The 21,480-nt window shown below is 33.8% G+C and overlaps 4 protein-coding genes across 13 annotated transcripts in view; 2 read left to right on the top strand and 2 right to left on the bottom strand.

The window, feature by feature from the left end:
- Positions 1-237: 237 nt before the first annotated feature.
- LOC102590848 (expansin-A23-like) lies at positions 238-1,972 on the top strand. The gene is made up of 2 exons (XM_015307658.1): positions 238-259; positions 1,343-1,972. The coding sequence occupies exons 1-2, from the start codon at positions 238-240 to the stop codon at positions 1,918-1,920; spliced, it is 600 nt and encodes a 199-aa protein (XP_015163144.1). The 3' UTR covers positions 1,921-1,972.
- A 279-nt stretch (positions 1,973-2,251) lies between these two features.
- On the bottom strand, positions 2,252-11,644 carry LOC102596864 (uncharacterized). 6 transcript variants are annotated; one of them, XM_015307713.1, is made up of 3 exons: positions 11,506-11,644; positions 3,030-3,126; positions 2,252-2,929 (listed from the first exon to the last, which is right to left on the bottom strand). In XM_015307713.1, exons 2-3 carry the CDS (start codon positions 3,078-3,080, stop codon positions 2,588-2,590), a joined length of 393 nt encoding a protein of 130 aa, XP_015163199.1. In that variant the 5' UTR covers positions 3,081-3,126; positions 11,506-11,644; the 3' UTR covers positions 2,252-2,587. The 6 variants fall into 6 exon arrangements, with proteins under 6 accessions (XP_015163199.1, XP_015163198.1, XP_015163200.1 ...); XM_015307712.1 differs by lacking the exon at positions 11,506-11,644 and adding an exon at positions 4,876-5,114; XM_015307714.1 differs by lacking the exon at positions 11,506-11,644 and adding an exon at positions 4,163-4,349 and having other exon boundaries at positions 3,030-3,097.
- LOC102590499 (expansin-A23-like) lies at positions 7,931-9,358 on the top strand. The gene is made up of 3 exons (XM_015307649.1): positions 7,931-8,093; positions 8,529-8,566; positions 8,661-9,358. Exons 1-3 carry the CDS (start codon positions 7,931-7,933, stop codon positions 9,318-9,320), a joined length of 861 nt encoding a protein of 286 aa, XP_015163135.1. The 3' UTR covers positions 9,321-9,358.
- Positions 11,645-15,249: 3,605 nt separating the features above from the next.
- The window catches only part of LOC102595846 (uncharacterized), a 25,923-nt gene continuing 19,692 nt past the window's right edge, over positions 15,250-21,480 (bottom strand). For all 5 annotated transcript variants that reach the window (XM_015307707.1, XM_015307708.1, XM_015307706.1 and 2 more), the window contains one exon: positions 15,250-15,910. In XM_015307707.1, the coding sequence (XP_015163193.1) occupies positions 15,679-15,910 (232 nt within the window). In that variant the 3' untranslated portion in view covers positions 15,250-15,678. The remainder of the gene's footprint in view (positions 15,911-21,480) is intronic.

The following is a 21,480-nucleotide window of genomic DNA, read 5'->3' as shown; positions in this document are numbered from 1 at the left end:
TTTGGCTATAAGTATGTCAATAGAAAACCTATTATTCAAAACAAATCACCAAGAGAGTTAAAAACTAGTTTATAGAAAAAATAGTTTAAGCTAAAATGGCTAAACACCAAAGTTTCTTCATTTTGGTTATCACGTTTTTTTTTTTTTTTTTTTAGTTGAAGCATTTGAAAGTAAAGAGGTAGAAGGAAATTTGGATGCCAGGGATGGATTAATGCACGTGCTACATTTTATGGTGACATGGGGGGTGGTCAAACCATGGGTAAGTTACATTTGTACCTTAATTCCTTAGGTATGTTATCGAGATACCATTGTGACTAAGCTAGAAATTATAATTTTTTTTAAAAAAATCAATGAAAGTTATTTAATTAATCATTTTTTATTATATGTGGCTATAACATGGTGTTGAGGTATGTTGCGACATATAGACCAAAAATGAATTTTTCATCAAATTTAGCCTGATGTAGTCCTCAGATTTAGTATCGAAAATGTGAGTAAGCTCACAATAACAAACTTTATTTTTTGCTTTTTAAATTTCTTTTGTACACATTGAATTAAAAAATAAAATAAATTTCTGAAAATATAATATTTTTTTCCTTCAAAATTACCGTTCTCTTAATGGTTGTGTCGAATTCCCAAAAAAAAGATATTTATTTTGGAATAGAGCGAGTATAATATTGACTTTTTTTTGTTGAGTTTAAATAGGGAATACAATGGATTCATATAATTGAATTTTAATTTATTTAAGACTGAGACATAATTACTATTATTATTGTGGTTAAAATAAATTTACCATCCGAAAAGAAATTTTAAAAGTACAAGTTAAAACTTGTTTAGTTGGTGAAATGCCTTTTTATCTCCATTGATAATAATAGGCTAATGGTACATAGTTACTTACCTTGTACCTGTTGTTGGTTGGAGGTGACAAGTATACCATGAAATTAGTTGAGGTGGGCAAAAGCAGGCCCGAACACCATGAACATAAAAAAATAAAATAATAAAATAATAGGCTAATGGTTTGTCACTCACAAGTAATTGAAAAAAACTATGAACCATCTCAAAGGTTTGGAATAGTTATTTTTGGAGAAATATGATGTTATAGAAGCATTTTCACCTATGCATAAAAAATTTCAAAGTTTTTGGTTTGATTTTTCATAATGTGTGAGTCGAGGATCCTTCCAAAACAATCTCTCTATCTTCATGAGGTAAGAATAAGGTTTGCATACACTCTATCCTCTCCAAACCTCACTTGTGAAATTTCATTGGATATGTTATTGTTGATGATGATTTTTCATAACATAGATATTAACATTGGTAAAAAATTTATTTGATAACTATATTGCAGAGGGAGCTTGTGGTTATGGAGACACAATCAAACAAGGGTATGGCCTAGAAACAACAGCACTAAGCACAGCACTCTTTAACAAAGGATCTACCTGTGGAGCTTGCTATCAAATAAAGTGCGTCAATGCTCCTAAAGCATGCCATCTAGACCAAGTCATAACTGTAACTGCCACCAATTTATGCCCTCCAAATTCCAAAACAACTAATGACGGTTGGTGCAATCCTCCACAACAACACTTTGATCTGACAATGCCTATGTTCATAAAGATTGCCGAGCAAAAAGCAGGGGTTGTACCAGTTGTTTACAGAAGAGTCACTTGCCAGAAAAAAGGAGGTCTCAAGTTTGAGATCGCAGGGAATCCCAATTGGATTCTTGTTCTTGTTTTCAATGTGGGAGGTGTTGGAGATGTTGTCAATGTCAAAATCAAAGGATCTAAGACTGAATGGGTGCCAATGTCGCGAAATTGGGGACAAAATTGGCAGGCTTCTGTGCAGTTGGCAGGACAAAGCTTGTCTTTCCAAGTACAAACTAGCGATGGCAAATGGGTTCAATCTGATAATGTTGCTCCGGATAACTAGCAATATGGTCAGACATTTGAAGCGAAGAATAATTTTTAGTGATTATGTATTTTGGAAAATGAGTAGCTTTTAATTTCTAATCAATATAGTTTATGATCTTTTCTCTAAGTTTTTTTTCCCCAAATAAATTCTCTATATTTGAGTGGATATTATTGAGCAAGGAAGGAACAAAAAAAGAAGCCAAAGGTGTGGTCTAGCAGTAAATGAAGCACGAGAACTATCAGGTCTCATGTTCGAATTTCAGCAAAACCTAGAACACTAAGCAATCAGTACTTGAATTGGTGGCGGTAGCAGGTGCAAGAGCTGGCCCAGACATGCTTAAAAGAGTAAGGAACTAAAAAGGTCACTAATAACAAATACTCCAATTAGTAACTAGGGACACATATCTGGAACAAAATTCATATCACCTTGGTATCTTGAAGAAATAGGAAACTTCTTTTCTGTCTCTAACTACTATATCATCTATGGATCTTCATATAACCTTAGTCATTCAGTAATATGAACTCATAACATTCAGCCACTTGAACTTTCTATCTATTTAAGCATTCCTAATACTGCGAAATAGCAGCTTTAGACTAGGCTAATTCTTCAGAACTGAGGCAAAACCAGCGGCAAAATACAAAAAGAATCATCACAGATCCTTTTTAGTCGGAGTTAGAGATAAACTTCACCTCTTATTGCCAAATGCTTGAGCATGACTTCTGGCAAGAATAACCATCAGAGCACCAATTCCAGCAGCCATCCCAGCTCCAAAGCAGAAAGAAGGCATGTGAACAATTGATCTTCCTTTGTTTTGCATCAGCTCCCAATGCAATTGAACATCATCTGCGTGCCATAAGCTCATGTGTACAGCTAGTGTCATTTTTAGATCAGAATCAAGTGGTGTGCTTAGAACTTGTAAGCACATTGGACAAGAAGCTTTCAAAGTCGTTCCTTCTTCCATTATAGCGACTCTCCCAGCAACTGCCATCGCCTTATCTCGCAGTGGCTTTCCAAAGGGCCTAGAAATCTAAACAAGGATTTTAGCTTCAGAAGAAGATAAATTGCAAGATTTGCTAATAAACATGACTTAGTGGCAAGTCAAATTTCAATTGAAGTAACTGGCTTACCATTATAAGCCTACACAGCCGCTTCCACGACATCATCAGCTGCCTCCTCATCTTCTAGGACTGAACTACTGTGAATAATTAAAATGAAAGTTGTTCTCTGCAATGATATTTCAGGAAATGAAACAAATCAAAGTAATGTTTCACGAAAGATCAATAAGTATTTCATGGGCTGTTAAATATTAGCCCGATGGTGAGGTCCAGTGGTTAATGAAGTGGATTGAGAACCACGAGGTCTCACCTCTAAATACTAGCGGAGGCGAAAACATTAGGTTATATCTTCTATGGTAGAAGCAGAAGGTACCCCGTGGAATTAGTCGAGGCACACACAAGCTTGGCTCAGACACCACAGTTTCAAAAGAAAACAATATTAGCCCAATTCATGATTCTAGTTCTGCTAAATGATTTTTTACCTAGTTAAACACAAACCTTAATGAATCCTAGACACAACGATAATCCAAACCTTCGTTCATGCTTAGATAAGGTTAAGAAGGATTTCAAATAATTTATTCATTATCCTAAGAACTATCAACCAAAAAAATTGAAACATCAACAACATACCTACTGTAATCCCACACAAGTGGGGTCTAGATGTATGCAAACGTTACCCCCTACTTTTGTTAGGTAGAGAGGTTGTGCCCGATATTGTGAGGTAGAGAAGTTGTCTCCCATAGACTGTATAACGACGCATTACCGAAACAGGAAAAAAAAAAATTGAAGCATTGCTAAGGAAAGATTATAGATTGCTCTTTCACTAAACTACTTCACGATTCTTCTGATAGCGACCCAACTCAAACTTAAAAGTCAATTTTCTCCATATTTTTTCTCTTTTCCTTACAAAATACTTACCGGCAGCCCATTGATGCTTCAAGGAAATACTCGAAATTACGACAAAAAACGAGTGATTCCACTGTAAAAATTCACACCAACACTACAATGAAAAACGATACTGCAACCGATTTAAGCAGGAATAGAGCAATTTATCCGTTGCTTGGTGTAAAAGTAAACGCAAAATTTTCAAATACAGTTGGAGAATCTACAATGCACCTATCGATTTCTTAGCCAGTTCAAAGTAATGCACATATATTTACTATTGTCTGTGTTAGAGTCTAGAGATAAAAAGAAGGGTACCGTACTGAAGCAACTTCGCCGGAAAAATCTCGCCGACGATCTTTGAATTTACGTATTTATATAATGGATTAATTTGTTGGAAGAGGAGAATTGGGAAAGTTGTCTTGGTGGCGAGGGATGGTCAATCACTTTTTGACTTGTGTAATATGCCATAAATAAAAATTAAGTAAAAAGTTATAATTCATCGACCCTAATATATTTTTATTATGTTTGATTATTTCTTTTCTAAAGAATCTTTCAATAATATTTAAGATTACATAAATACAGTTTTAAAAGTGAAACGTAAATAGAGAAAGAGAGAAATACATTAGTCCCTCTGTTCATTTTTAATTGTCATGATTTGTTTTTTTAGAGTCAAACTATAAAAATTTTGAATAGCATTTTACGATGTATTTTTTCATCATATTGACATGTAAAATTGCAATTTATAATATTATTTGTATAATTTTTGAATATTTAATTTTTTTGTTTAAAATATCAAATTAATGTAATCTAATTTACTTTGAAAATTAGTCAAATTGACTTTTGAAAAGCAGAACATGACAATTAAAATGGACGGAGGGAGTAATTTACATTTAATTTGTAGAGAAATCCCAAAATGCTCCTTGATTTTCGGGCTTAAATATGATCACACCATTAGTGTACTGTGTCCATTTAAGAAAACATTTGCTTATTTCTCTGAGAGGTAAATGTAGTCAAGGGAAAACATGTCCTTTACCGTTGATAATCCCACAAGTGGCGTTTGGAAAGGAAAATGTGTATGCAAGCCTTATTCCCGCAACGTAGAGAGATTGTCTCTGATAAACGGTTTGTGATTCAATTTTTCATTTTCAAGAAAGTGAGCAACTGTAAGATGCAAGACAAACTTGATACCAAGTTGTCACAAGTTTTGTGTATCTTACTTTTTCCACATGCTAATATATTTCGTAGCGCCTAGAGTTTTTCACTCTCACTTAATTTAATGCATGTATTATTTGGTACCATAGACCATAAGCATCGATTATATTTCTCCTGCGATAAACTAAACATTGCATTAGTTACGTGTGAAATAATTTTTAAAACTCTTCCGGCAAAACATTGTACAATTTGATGCCGTAATTTATTTTCCCATTCTCTCCAATTAAACCACAACTTAAGGTTTACATTAATAGACTCGTGAACATTTCACATTGGTGAACTTACACAGTAAAATTTTATATGAACTTCCTTATTAACCGTTTAGACTAAATTTAAACCCATACAAACATGGCCCGTCCAACTTGTTGAAGTGAACGCCTATTTATGGACTGGTGGCAAGTAGTTATTCCAAAACCTGCTTTGGGGGGTTAAATCATACATTATCAAGGCACCAACACACGCATCTAAAAAATGCAGTCATGCAGCAACCTGATTTCTAGTAAATTAAACAGTTAATTGCGTTATAAACAGTTCACTGAATTCACATTGCTTGAATGCAAAATGAGCAAAATACTCTCCAGGAGTGTCATTTTAAGTAAAATAGAGATAGAGATTGACCAAAAATGCTCAATATCTCAAGTTAAGTCAAACCTGTCAAAAATTACTTCCCATTCATACCATGTAAATTTCAAAGCCTGGCTTGATGCGTGACCATTCCTTGCCTGAAGCACGAGTGACCAGAGAAAACCCTGTCATTGACGTTGCTAACAGTTGTTAAGGGGTTCTACTGGTTTAAAGAAATCCTTTCTTTGCAGGGTCCAAGTATCAAAAAGGTACAAACAGGCAACACAAACAACTTCGCAAGCTGACATTCATATTTTACCTACTAAGTTAAGCCTAGGCATCAGATATTTACCCAGAAGATGTGAAATTCAAGTACACTACAACCTGACCTTAAACAATTACCATTACATTCACAACACTGAACTAACTACATATGAGCATCTCTCTATCTCTAACTATGGAGAGAGACACATGGAACGAACAACATTTCTTGACAATTGGCATAATTGGCCTACATGCAAAATGGACTGCATATATTGAATTCGAGGTAGCAATTTAGAGACAGTTCTTTTTGCAATTATCTCTTTATGTGGCTCTATTTCTGCTGCTGCTAGTGCCAGTACATAATTAGCAACAAAACTCCAAGGGATGTGGAGCTAGTGGATTGATGACGAGAATGCGGAAAAAATATTAATTAAATCAATGATCATAGTGAAAGACATTGTACCCTATCAGGAAGATTTTGAGGCATTGGGAGCACAGTTACGTATCTTTGCAGAAAAGGTTTATGGCTACGTGCAGCAGCTATCTGTTGAAGATGACTCAACACCACTGGATTGCCCCCCGACCATGAAACTTTGCAAATCGATAGAAGACTGAGAACTTCTCCAGATCTTGTCCTTCCACTATCATGTCTAATAGTGGTGCACTCTTGTCCAAACTGCACCATAGTGGCAGCAAAATCAGAACCATGTGAATTGACAAGTGTCCTAGTCAGTAACACATCAAAGATAAAATGAACTACTTATATTAATAGGAAGCATTTATGGAAGCAGATATAAGGACAACGGCAGAGTTACTGATTAAAAAAAATAGCAGTGTTGAATTTGTCAGAACAGACTAAATAACTTCATGCACATGGTGTGATTGAAGAAGTGCAGGGCAAGCAAATATGCACTCTCAGGAAGATTTCATCTAAATTAGCACTATTTCTTCATTTCATGAAATGGGAAATAGCAGTACTGATGATAAAAAGACCTGTTACAAAGAAATTGGCATAATTTAACAACGGCTCTCTCAATTGAATTGAAGTATTTGAGACTTTTTACATTGAAATAATAATGACTACAAATATTAATACTTTCATATTTTACCAATACCCACTTATATATGTATCGGTTTTTTTTTCATAATCATTCGATGAAAAAAGTAATACTACCTCCATTTCAAAATAAGTGAATGGTGGAGCCTTTTTTCTTAGTTCAAAATAAGTGACTTGTTCAAAGTTCAAGAGAGCTGTTGGAATTTTTTACCATTTTTGCCACTCAGTTACATCCTCTAGGTGATAAATTCAAGAGAGTTGACTGCTCATATTTATGATTTTACTTTGAATTATTTCAAGATAGTTTGAAAATAACCAAAAGAGCAAAAGTGGAAAGTGGTATTTATTTTACGGACTAAACTTTTTTTCTTAATGGGTGTACATTGTACAACAATTCACTTATTTTGAATTGGAAGGAGTAATATTAAGACAAGCCTACTTCTTTTTTTCCCATTTTATTATATCAAAGTCAAATGAATTTTAGTTTTTTTTTTTAAAATTCACTATGCAAGTATTATGATGCTTTAGTTTACTTCCTCACTCTCTTTTTTATTTTATTTAGTAAACATCTCTATTTACTCAAGACTACAGAGTAACAAATCACTAAATTTCGACTAATCCTACTTTTCTCATTTAACTAGGAGACAAATGAAGTAATTAACTCTCCAATTCTTTTAGCAAAATAAAATTGATGCAGATTTGCTTACTTACAACTTATATAAGCACTTAAATGCAAATACTAATTAATTGGGAAGAATGGCAAGTAATTTAATTTATTTAATTAATTTTCCAAAAATAAACTCCACGGTATCCAATTAAAATATTTATTCTCATTAATGTAATTTCCTTTTTTTCTAAGGGACTTCATTTTAGTTCCGTTTTAAGAGAATATTATGGCTATAAATTGTATGTCCAAAGCAAAACTATTATTCAAAGCAAATCAACCAGCGAGTTGAAACTAATTTAGAGAAAAAAAATTGTTTTAGCTAAAATGGCCAAACACCAAAGTTTCTTCATTTTGTTTATCACATTTGTTGCTATTTTTTTAGCAGAAACATATGTAAGTAAAGAGGTTGAAGGAAATTTGGATGCCCAGGGATGGAAAAATGCACGTGCTACATTTTATGGTGACATGGGGGGTAATGAAACCATGCGTAAGTTTTCCTTGTACCTTAATTCCTTATGTATGTTGTTGAGACACTTATCGAGTGTCGAGACTCGAGACAAAGAAGGTAGAAATTATATTTTTTGAAAAAATATTTGAGATTGAATATATATATATATATATATATATATATATATATATGTTACAACGTGATGTTGAGATATGTTGCAACATATAGACCAGAAATGAATTTTCCATCACATTTCGCCTACTGTAGGCCTCATCCATCCAGATTTAGGATCGACAATCTAAGTAAGCTCACACTAACAGAAGTAAATTATTTTATTTTCATTTACTTTTTCTTTTTCTTTTGTACACCCATCATTCTAATATAAATAAATTTCTAGCACTTTTTTTATGGTCCAAAATGAATAAAATTTTCAAAGGCCAAAGATGTATTTTTTTCATAACGTGTGAGTCGAAGGTGCTTTGGAAATAATCTCTCTACCTTCACGAGATAAGGTAAGGTCTATATCCACTCTACCCACCCGGAAACTTGCTTGTGGGATTCCATTGGGTATGTTGTTGTTGTTGATGATGCTTTTTCATAACATAGATATTAACGTTTGTAACAAATTTATTTGAATACTATACTGCAGAAGGAGCTTGTGGTTATGGAGACTTATTCAAGCAAGGGTATGGCCTGGAAACAGCGGCACTAAGCACAGAACTCTTTAACAATGGATCTACCTGTGGAGCTTGCTTTCAAATAAAGTGTGTCAATGCTCCTAAAGCATGCCATCCAGACCAAGTCATAACTATAACTGCCACCAATTTCTGCCCTCCAAATTACACAAAAACTACAGACGTTTGGTGCAATCCTCCACAACAACACTTTGATCTGTCATTGCCTATGTTCTTAAAGATTGCCGAGTACAAAGCAGGGGTTGTCCCTGTTGTTTACAGAAGAGTCACTTGCCACAAAAAAGGAGGTCTCAAGTTTGAGATCAAAGGGAATCCTAATTGGATTCTTGTTCTTGTTTTCAATGTGGGAGGTGTTGGAGATGTTGTCAGTGTCAAAATTAAAGGATCTAAGACTGGATGGACACAGATGTTGCGGAATTGGGGACAAAATTGGCAGATTTCTCAGCAGTTGGCAGGACAAAGCTTGTCTTTCCAAGTACAAACTAGCGATGGCAAATGGGTTCAATCTGATAATGTTGCTCCTGCTAACTGGCGATTTGGTCAGACATTTGAAGCGAAGAATAATTTTTAGCAGTTGTATTTTGGAAAATGAGTAGTTTTTAATAAATATAATTTATGATCTTTTCTAGAAGTTTTTTTGTTTTCGAATAAATTCTCTATTTTTGAGTGGACATTGAGCAAGGAAGGAACATAAGAAGAAGCCAAAGGTGTGGTCTAGTGGTAAATGAAGCACGAGAACAAAATTCACATCATCTTGGTATGACAGAGAAATAGGAAAACTACTTTTCTGTCTCTAACTACTATATCATCTATGAATCTTCATATAACCTTAGTCGTTTAGTAAATACGAACTCATAATATTCAGCCACTTGAAATTTCAATCTATTTGAGCTTTCCTAATACTTCGAAATAGCAGCTTTAGACTAGGCTAATTATTCAGAACTGAGGTAAAAACAAGCAGCAAAACACATAAAGAAACATCACAGACCGTTTTTATTCTGAATTAGAGATAAACGTCACCTCTTATTGCCAAATGCTTGAGCATGACTTCTGACAATAATAACCATCAGAGCACCAATTCCAGCAGCCATCCCAGCGCCAAAGCAGAAAGAAGGCATGTGAACAATTGATCTTCCTTGGTTTTGCATCATTTCCCAATGCAATTGAACATCATCTGCGTGCCACAAGCTCATGTGTACAGCCAGTGTCATTTTCAGATCAGAATCAAATGGTGTGCTAAGAACTTGCAAACACACTGGACAAGTAGCTTTCAAAGTTATTCCATTATAGCGACTCTTCCAGCAACTGCCATCGCCTTATCCCACAATGGCTTTTCGAAGGACCTAGAAATCTACACAAGGATTGAAGCTTCAGAAGAAGATAAATTACAAGATTTGCTAATAAGCATGACTTAGTGGAAGGTCAAATTTCAATTAAAGTAACCGGCTTTACCATTATAAGCGTACAGAACCACTGCCACGACATCATCAGCTGCCTCCTCATCTTCTAGGACTGGCTACTGTGAATAATCAAAATGAAAGTAGTTCTCAGCAATGATATTTCAGGAAAAGAAATAAATCAAAGTAAAGTATCACGAAAGATCAATACGTGTTTCCTGGGCTGTTAAATATTAGCCCGATAGTGAGATCTAGTGGTTAATAAAGTGGATTGAGAACCACAAGTTCTCACATCTAAATACTAGCAGAGGCGAAAACATTAGGCTCTTTCTTCTATGGTAGAAGCATAAGGTATCCTGTGGAATTAGTCAAGGTGTGCACAAGCTTGGCCCGGGACACCACCGTTATAGAAGAAAACAATATTAGCCTGATTCTAGTTCTGATAAATGAATTTCTACCTGGTTAAACATAAATCTCAGAGAATCCTTAACGGAATGATTATCTAAACCTATGTTTCACACTTAAATATTAGGCTCTATCTTCTATGGTAGAAGCATAAGGTATCATGTGGAATTAGTCGAGGTGTGCACAAGCTTAGCCTGGGACACCACCGTTATAGAAGAAAACAATATTAGCCTGATCCTAGTTCTGATGAATGAAAATTTACCTGGTTAAACACAAATCTCGGAGAATCCTTAACGGAATGATTATCTAAACCTATGTTTCACACTTAAATAAGGTTAATAAGGATTTCAAGTAATTTATTCATCATCCTAATAAATATCAACCAAAAAAACTGAAACAATTACAATATACCCAGTGTAATTCCACAATCACAAGTGAGTCTGGAAAGGTAGGATATACGCAAACCTTACCCTTACAGCCTACCTTTGCGAGGTAAAGATGTTTCTAATAGACCCTCGACACAACGAGGCATTATCAAAACAGGCCAAAAAATAAAATAAAAATTGAAGCATTGATCGAGTTAAATGAAACTAAGGAATATTATACATTGCTTCTTTCACTAAACTATTTCGTGATTCTTCTAATAGCAACCCAACTCAAACTTAGAAGTCAATTTTCTCCATATTTTTCTCTTTTTCCTTACAAAATTCTTACAGGCCCATGCTTCAAATTCAATGAACTACACTATATTAAGCCAAAACGAGAGAATCAACCATAAAAACCCACATTAGCACTACATTGAGCAACAGTACTGCAACCGATTTAAGCAAGAATAAAGCAATTTCTCCGTTGCTTTATGTAAAAATAAAGGCAAAATTTTCTAATACAGCTAGAGAATCTACAATAAACCAATATATTCACTATTGTGTGTGTTAAAGATAAAAAGAAGAGTACCGTGCTGAAGCAACTTCGCCGGAAAAATCTCGCCGACGATCTTTGAATTTACTGTATTTGTATAAATGAAAATTAATTTGTTGGAAAAGGAGATTTGGGAAAGCTGTCTTGGTGGCGATGGTCAATCACTTTTTGACTTATGTAATACGCCATAAATAAATAAAAATAAGTAAAGAAGGTTATAAATTTATCCACCCTAAAATAGTTTTATGTTTGATTACTTCTTTTAAAAGAATCGTTGGAATGATGTTTATAATTGAATGTACATAAGTACAATTTTAAAGTAAAAACTAAAAAGTGATTAGAGTTTACGTTATAAGCTATTTTTCAAATGTAAATTTTAAATTAATGATTTAAAATTTTCATATTAAACATTTCTAATAAAGTGAAAAAAAAAATTAAAAAAAATTATAGCCTAACGGATCCAATTATTTAGTTTGCAAAAGACTTCTCTAAAATAATACAACTCCCAACTTACCATTCATTTTAGGGAAAATTATATATAATAGCAAACTATTAATTCAAATTAAATGTTATAAATATACTTTGATTTAATTGTACCGTATAGCAAATTATTGCTATTTTCGCCACTTTCCCTTGTGGAATCTTGCTCGCCACTCTCGCTTGGTGGCAGTCTCGCTCGCCTCTCTCGCTTTTATACAAACACAAATGTATAAAATGTGTTTGTGTTTGTATAAAGCGAGAGGAAATTGTATATATACATATATTTTTGTTCCCCTCAAATAGCGAATTATACAACTGTTTTTTTTTGTATATGTATAGCGAATTATACAACTGTTTTTTTTTGTATATGTATAGCGAATTATACAACTGTTTTTTTTTGTATATGTATAGCGAATTATACAACTGTTTTTTTTTGTATATGTATAGCGAATTATACAACTGTTTTTTTTTGTATATGTATAGCGAATTATACAACTGTTTTTTTTTGTATATGTATAGCGAATTATACAACTGTTTTTTTTTGTATATGTATAGCGAATTATACAACTGTTTTTTTTTGTATATGTATAGCGAATTATACAACTGTTTTTTTTTGTATATGTATAGCGAATTATACAACTGTTTTTTTTTGTATATGTATAGCGAATTATACAACTGTTTTTTTTTGTATATGTATAGCGAATTATACATATATATATTTGCTATGGAGCGCAATTATACAAACTTTACTATAGCATACAAATATGAATTTTGTGTTTGCTATATGTGAAAGTTGCTCTAAATTTTATACATGTCTTTTGTCTTTTGACATAACAAAATACTTGTAACCTTTTTTAAAAAAAAAATAAAAAATATTATTTTAATTCAAACGAAATCCAGAAAGGGGCTATTGAAAGATTCGAGGGGCAATATAACAACAAAGAATTAGCCTCTTAGTAAGGGCCCGTTTGAATTGACTTAAAAAGTAGTTTTTAAATCAAAATAAAAAGTTAAACTGAAATGACTTTTAAGTCAAAAAATAAAAAGTAGGGGGAGACCTACTTTTGATTTTTTAACTTATTTTAAGTCATTCTTGACCTTGCCAAACACTTCTCAACTTATTTTTAAGTCATTTTTGACTTATTTTAAGTTATTTTTTATATTTGTCAAACACTTCCAAAAATGAAAACCTGACTTAAAAGTATATTTGACCAACTTTTAAGTCAATCCAAACACTCTCTAAATGAGGCTTAAATAAGATCGCATCATTAGTGAAAACATGTCCTTAAAAGGTGATAATGTCATATCCCAATATAATCCCAAGTAAAGTTTAAAGTGGGTAATGTATATGCAAACCTTATTCATGCAAGGTAGAGAAATTAATTTCAATAAACTGTTTTTAGTTCAATTTTTCATTTTCAAGGGAGTGAGCAATTGTAAAATACAAAACAAACTTCATACCAAGTTGTCACAAGTTTTGCGTGTCTTCCTTTGTCCACATGCTAATAATCTATTTCGTCGCGCCTACAATTAGGGGTGTTCACGGTTTGGATAAAAACCGATTCAAATCGAAAAAACCAAACCAAATCGATAAAATAAAACCGATTTTATTTGGGTTTGGTTTGGTTTTAGATTTTTGAAAACCGATAGTATTTGGTTTGGTTATGGCTTTATTCGAAAAAAAACCGAAGAAATAACCGAACCGATGAATTATATACATATATTTTATTAATATACATACTTAATATATTATTTTTATAAACAATTTTAAAGATCTTATACATATATTCATTAAAAATTCTATATAATTTACTTATTGAAAGCAAAAATGCCCAAGATGAAACATTTATCTTATTGATTTCATGTATATGAGTGTCTACGTCAATTCTTTGTGGGACTGAAAATGTTATTGTTTCTTCCTTCTAGGCCAATATAGTGAATTTTTAAAGCTTTATTGATAGTAAATTTAGTGATTGAACATTTAGTAATTTAAGTCATTCTAACTATTTTTCGTTTTGAATGGATTGTTGTCACTTTTTTCACATTTTAAATGAATTGTTTCTTTTATTTTTGTGTATGGTTAATAACCGAACCAAACCAAACCGAAACCGATAATCACCAAACCGATAAATGTATATTGTATTTGGTTTGGTTTGGTTTTGATAATTTTAAAACCGATTAAGTTGGTTTGGTTTTGGTTTTGACCAATAACCGATCCAAACCAACCCGTGAACACCCCTACCTACAATCTTACAGAGAAGGAAACTCCGTAATAAAATTTTGCTTGTGAATGTAGTAGAAAGTACGCTTGAACATCATAATTGATCGAGAATCCGATATGAAATGACTCCAGTCAACAATTCAAAAGTACGACAAAGATCAACGAAGTCGATTTAGCACCTCAATAATCACATCATGGGTTAAAATGCCTCGAGGGATTGTTACCCAGCAAAATAATTCATAAATTCTGACTTAATTTCATCTGGTACCATCGACCATAAGCATCAATTATATTTCTCCTGCGATAAACTATACGTTGTCTAACTAACATCGCATTAGTTACGCATGAATTAATTTTTCAAACTCTTTTCTGCAAAACATTGTGCAATTTGACGCTGGATTTAAGCCAATTATTTAAACACATTCTCTGCAATTAACCAACTTAGAGTAAAATTTTAAACGAACGTCCTTATTAACCGTTTTAAACAAATTTTTAAACCATACAAACATGGCCCGTCCAACTTGTTGAAGTGACCCGCCCATTTCAACCCAGCCATTTAAAAATGGACTGGTGCCAAGTAGTTATCCCAAAACCTGCTATTTGGACGATGAATCATTACATACCAAGGCACCAACACACGCATCTAAAAAAATGCTGTCATGCAGCAACCTGATTTCTGGTAAATCAAACAGTTAATAACGTTAAGTAAAATGGAGATAGAGATTGAGATGAGCAAAATACTCTCCAGGAGTGTCATTTTAAGTAAAATGGAGATAAGAGATTGACCTAAAATGCTCGATATCTCAAGTCATTTTATACTCCTTTGGCGTTCTGTAAGCAACCACGCGCAACAAAATGTTAGTCAAACCTGTCAAAAATCTCTTCCCATTCTTACCATGTAAATTTCAAAGCCTGGCTTGATGTGTGACCATTCCTTGCCTGAAGCAGGAGTGACCAGAGAAAACCCAGGCATTGACGTTGCTAACGGCTGTTAAGGAATTCTACTGGTATAAAGAAATCCTTTCTTTGCAGGGTCCGCAGGAGAGGGGGGTTCCAAGTATCAAAAAGGTACAAACAGGCAACACAAACAGTTTCGCAAAGCTGACATTCATATTTACCTACTAAGATAAGCCTAGGCATAATATATTTACCTAGAAGATGTGAAATTCAAGTACACTACAACCTGACCTTAAACAATTACCATTACATTCACAACACTGAACTAACTACATATGGACATCTCTCTATCTCTAACTATGGAGAGAGACACATGCAACGAACAACATTTCTTGACAATAGACATAATTGGCCTACATGCAAAAATTGGACTGCCTATATTGCATTCGAGGTAGCAATTTAGAGACAGTTCTTTCTGCAATTGTGTCTTTATGTGGCTCTATTTCTGCTGCTGCTAGTGCCAGTACATAATTAGCAACAAAACTTCCAAGGGATGTGGAGCTAGTGGACTGATGACGAGAATGCGGAAAAAATATTAACTAAATCAATGATCATAGTGAAAGACATTGTACCCTATCAGGGAGATTTTGAGGCATTGGGAACGCAGATACGTATCTTTGCAGAAAAGGTTTATGGCTATGTGCAGAAGCATCTGTTGAAGATGACTCAGCACCACTGGATTGCCCCCGACCATGAAACCTTGCAAATCGATAGAAGACTGAGAACTTCTCCAGATCTTGTCCTTCCACTATCACGTCTAATAGAGACGCTCTCTTGTCCAAACTGCACCATATAGTGGCAGCACAATCAAAACCATGTGAATTGACAAGTGTCCTAATCAGTAACACATCAAAGATACAATGAACTACTTGTATTAATAGGAAGCATTTATGGAAGCAGATATAAGGACAGCAGCAGAGTTACTAATTAAAAAAAAAGGCAGTGTTGATTTTCTCAGCACATACTGTGATTGAAGAAGTGTAAGGCAAAGCAAATATGCACTCTCTCGAAGATTTTGTCCAAATTAGCCCAATTTTCTTCATTTCGTGAAGTGAGAAAAGGCGGTTATGATGATAAAAAGATCTGTTGCCCACATCTTTCAATTTTCGAAGATGTGCTAAATCATTATAGAAGATGTGATTTCCAAGTCTAAGTAAACCTCCATGAGTCCTTGTCCTTTTAATTTAGATCTAGTTGATAATCTATATCAATATCTATGTATATTTTTTATATTAAAGGCATGAATCCCTAACTTGAAAAGTTAAATTACTTAAATGCCCCTCTAATCTTAAAAACCTAATACACTTACTAAAACAAAAGAAAAAAAAATTACAGCTACGAACTCCCCCGACCAAGTTTCGTACTCTTTTGAACAAACAACCATTCAAACACAAAACTATTGAAGTTAATCGTTTTGCCCAAAAGTTCCTTGGTTAGACTAATCTATATAACAAAATTTGCATGTCAAAACATATAAAGGAAATGAAAAAAATTGAATGCGGTAGAAAACAATGCTATACTTCAATCTTAAAATGATGTCCCTCTTCCAGAGAAGCTTTGTTTGATTTCTCCAGATTTCACAAGCCCAACATCAAAATTTCTGTTTTGACTATGTTGGACCTTGAATGTTTTCACAAATTATATGAACCATATTAAAATTTGACCACGGAGGGGAGAAAGCTACAGTATATAAGTTGCACGACAATTGTTAATTAGAGATATGGGTTGCAAGTCTTCACCTTATTTTTTCCTCACATTCTGCTTTAATTTGATCATTTTCCCTGTTTTTTCACTGTGTTCTACATATTCTTCTTCTTTGATTTGTGCAACATTAAATGAATATTGGTTACGGGTTATTTTTACTTGATGGTTGACAGGATGGGGATGATCCCTAAGCAACTTATCAACATGTACAACATTATCTCGGTTTTTAACCAATTAATATGTCAGTTTTGCTTATCATTACAAATGTTTAGAGATGGACGTTAAACTTCAAAGATGTTATAGCGTCGCTCCTATATATATTTTTCTATATATGTATATGAACTACCTTTTCAATTGCTTTTTTCTATTTTGTTCATCACTTTTCCCAAGTATTTCAATCATTCCATGAATGATACTAGTTTTACTCCCTCCATCCCAATTTAAGTGTCTTAAATTAATTGGACACAAAGTTTAAGAAATAAAAGGAGACTTTTGAATCTTGTGGTCTTAAATTAAAGGTGTGTGTAGTCCTTTAAATATTGTGGACTTAAACTTGCTCGCTAAAATGTTGGAATTGGAAAATTTACCAACTATAGAAAGAGACATACTTTATGGGACATAACAAAAACAAAAGTGAGACACTGAAATTGGGAAAGAGGGAGAAGGTCTTTATTATTATTGATTATTTTTGTTTTATGGGAAGCAACTTTGTACTTTATAGAGGTGTATATATGTGATCGGGTTAGAGGTCATCAATTATCTTCCTCATTTGGTTTTTGTAATATTGTTCTTTTTAGTTTGTGCTTAGTTCTATATTTAGTTCACTTATATTTTGTCAAACGTATCGATTTATATATTGGATGTCCAAAACTAAATGAATAAGATGGGATTGATATCATGTTATAATTAAGCTTTTCGTCGCATTTAGCTTGCCTAGTGCGGGTTACCTCTCTTGTGTGATTTGCAAGCTATTAATAGCATAGAAGCGGGGTTTACCCTGTGCACACCCAATGGATAGTGGTTGCGGGTTTCCCTTGTCATAAAAAAAATAAGCTTTGAGTCGTTGGTTGTGCCTTTTCACACCCCTCCCTAGAGACTCCCACCATTTTTAATCCCTTGGTGACTCGAACTCACAACCTTCAGATTAGAAGTGAGAGGTGCTTACCATCCGAGCAACTAGCGGGGTTTACCCTATGCGCACTCAAAGAGTAGCGGCCGCGGGTTTTCCTTTTCATAAAAAAAAATTAAGCTTTGAGTCATTGGTTGTGCCTCTTTGGCAATTTTTTTTACCTCTCCCCAGGAACTCCCACCCTTTACGCTTTTTGCTCCCTTGGTGACTCGAAATCACAACCTTCGAGTTAAAAGTGAGGGGTGCTTACCATACGAGCAACTCCCTTTTTCCTGCCTCATTGACATTAATTATCAAATTTATTGAATAGAATGTGCTACATGTTTTTTTGCTTCTTTATTAGTTGAGTTGAAAAGTATTACTCTATAATGTATTGCCAAAGAAATAAATTCAAGTTATAAGTTCAACAAGGTAAATTCTCTATATTCATATATATACTCGATTAGAGGATTAATCGTGTGACGCTTAATGCCTTCTATTTTAAGAAAATATATAATGTGTTGAAAGAAGTTTTGGTTTGATAAGTTGAAGTGTTTCACACGACATGTGTCTGTTATTAATCATTGATAATTGCAAAATGTGATTAAAAGATGCTTCTATTTTGTTTGTCATTTAACAAGAAGTTGAGCAGAAATATTGTAAACGTAGGTATTCCTTACATTTCAGCAATGCAACTTCCATAAACCTTAAATAAAATGAAAAAACATATTTATCAAATTAAGCTCTGATTGTTTATCTTCATAGATTTAGCCAATATCCAATTATCTTAATCTCAACCAAGTCTCCATACGACAAATCACCTTAATCGTTGATAAAAACTTGTACTTTGTTTTTGAGGTGTAATTATTTACTCAAAATTTTATTTAATTATATAGATATTATTTTACAATAGGATGAACTACATGGCTAGGCATATGCAAGTGGCGAGAAACTAGTAGATTTAAAAGCACGAAGTCTCTTAGCTAAATGGTGTTTGCTTTTCTAGCCTTTAAAAATTGCTTTCACACTAGACAAAGTAGTCATTTAACTATTTCTCTAATATATAGGACTTAAAATTAATTATTTTTAACAAACTTTTCCTTATTTGAACTATATAAGCAATTCTAATATTTACAACCTAAGTTGCTTGGACTCGGGAGCGGGTGTCCAATACAGGTGCGGATCTAGAGGTTGGATCTTTCATGATTAAATTTTTAAGATTCGGGGATATAGATCCATATATGGATATGGGTGCAGGGATTCGCCTAAAAATTATTAAAATATCTAAAAATAGAGTATTAAACCTAAATTATGAGATATTATGTGGAGAACTTGAGGAGAATCCTGGAAGGAGATTAAAAGAAGAGAAGTGACATAGAAATTTCTATATAAAAGGTATTACTCCCTCTGTCCCAATTTATGTGACTTACTTTCCTTTTTAGTCAGGTTCAAAAAGAATGACACATTTCTATATTAAGTAACAATTTAACTATAAAATGTTTATTTTACCCTTAATAAATGATTTACAGCCACACACATTTCTATCATTCATTTTGGAACAAGTTTTAAAAGTCTTCTATTCTATCTTAAAATTCATGCCGAGTCAAACTACCTCACATAAAATGGGACGTCAATTTCACCTTAGCTTTTGTAATGATTTAAGAACTCATTAAAATTGTCTAGACTTTCCCCATCGATTTTGGTCAAAGTACCCAAAGTTAGTTGACCAAATCGGACACGGATCCCACACCCATATCATGTCGACACGGGAACAGCAGCACAAGTGGAGAGTCCGAGCAACTTAGTTTACTACTAACTAAAATATTGCTCACTAAACCTTTCCATATTTAAACTACTATTTACAAAGTTAAAATCAATCAAAATATAATTGATGACTACCAAAGCAAGTCCACTAACAAAAGAAATAGATCTCACGGAAAATGCAAATACTAATCTAATTTACATAAAACATAATACCCAACCCCCCCCCCCCCCCAAAAAAAAAAAAAAGACTTATCCTACCCGAGCTAAAATATCTATCATTCACGATTCACTTTACAATATTGTTAATTAATCTTATAGGTAAACTATGACTCTGCCACTTCAATTTGAAGCAATTTTCTCCTTCAATTGAAAAAATACAGTATTTTACATTTCTTAGATTTTCTTAATGTATTTCTATGATGATTATTTCTTTCAAATACTTCATTTCAGGAAACAAGGGATTACAGCACACAACTACTTATTCAATTTTCTATAGTATATGTTTGATTGTGTTGATATACTTGGTACTTATTTTCTTGAAAACCTAACTTGTGAAAAAATATTACTCCTTTCGTTTTAATTTGTTTGTCTTGTTTTAATAACTCCACAATTTCAACTTTCCAAATTGGCATGTTTAAGACCACAAAATTTAAGGGAATTTTGGTACATTATACATACCTTTAGTTTAAGACCACAAGATTCAAAACTCTACTCTACACTCTTAAAATGTGTCAAATCACAACCAAACAAACAAATTGAAATGGAGGGAGTACATTAATACAACTTTAAATTTCTTCTCTATTATTTATATAGTTCGTTAACATATTTAATATAAAATATCATATTAAAGATTTAAAGCATTATTTAAAACAGCAAAGATGTTTAATGTTATTTTTAAGACAGCAAAGATGCCTGATGAATGGAGGTGGAGTACAATGGTTCCGTTGTATAAAAACAAGGGCGATATCCAGAACTGTAACAACTACAGGGGTATCAAGTTGCTAAGCCATACTATGAAGATTTGGGAAAGAGTAGTGGAGATGAGGGTGAGAAGAGGGGTGTCCATTTCTGAGAACCAGTTTGGATTCATGCCTGGACGGTCGACGACCGAAGCCATTCACCTTATGCGAAGACTGGTAGAAAAATATAGAGAAAGGAAGAGAGACCTACATATGGTGTTCATTGACCTTGAAAAGGCCTATGACAAAGTACCGAGGAATGTCCTCTGGAGGTGCTTGGAGGCTAAAGGTGTCCCGATGATTTATATTAGGGCGATAAAGGACATGTACGGTGGAGCCAAGACTCGGGTTAGAACGGTTGGAGGTGACTCGGAGCATTTCCCAGTTGAGATGGGGTTGCACCAAGGATCAGTCCTTAGCCCTTTTCTATTTGCTTTGGTGATGGATGAGTTGACGCGGTCCGTTCAGGAGAATGTCCCATGGTGTATGTTATTTGCGGATGACATAGTACTGATTGATGAGACGCGGGACAGAGTTAATGCGAGGTTGGAGGTGTGGAGACAAACGCTGGAGTCCAAAGGGTTCAGGTTGAGTAGGACCAAAACAGAATATTTGGGGTGCAAATTCAGTGATGCGTTGGATGAGGCAGATGTAGAAGTGAGACTTGCCACACAGAGCATCCCCAAGAAAGAAAGTTTTAAGTATCTTGGGTCTGTAATACAAGGAAGTGGTGACATCGATGATGATGTCACACATCGCATTGGGGTTGCGTGGATGAAATGGAGGCTTGCCTCTGGAGTCTTGTGTGATAAGAAAAT

This window comes from Solanum tuberosum, unplaced genomic scaffold (assembly GCF_000226075.1).
Source record: "Solanum tuberosum cultivar DM 1-3 516 R44 unplaced genomic scaffold, SolTub_3.0 scf00062, whole genome shotgun sequence".
NCBI lineage: Eukaryota > Viridiplantae > Streptophyta > Magnoliopsida > Solanales > Solanaceae > Solanum > Solanum tuberosum.
This window is presented reverse-complemented; position numbering and strand designations above follow the sequence as displayed.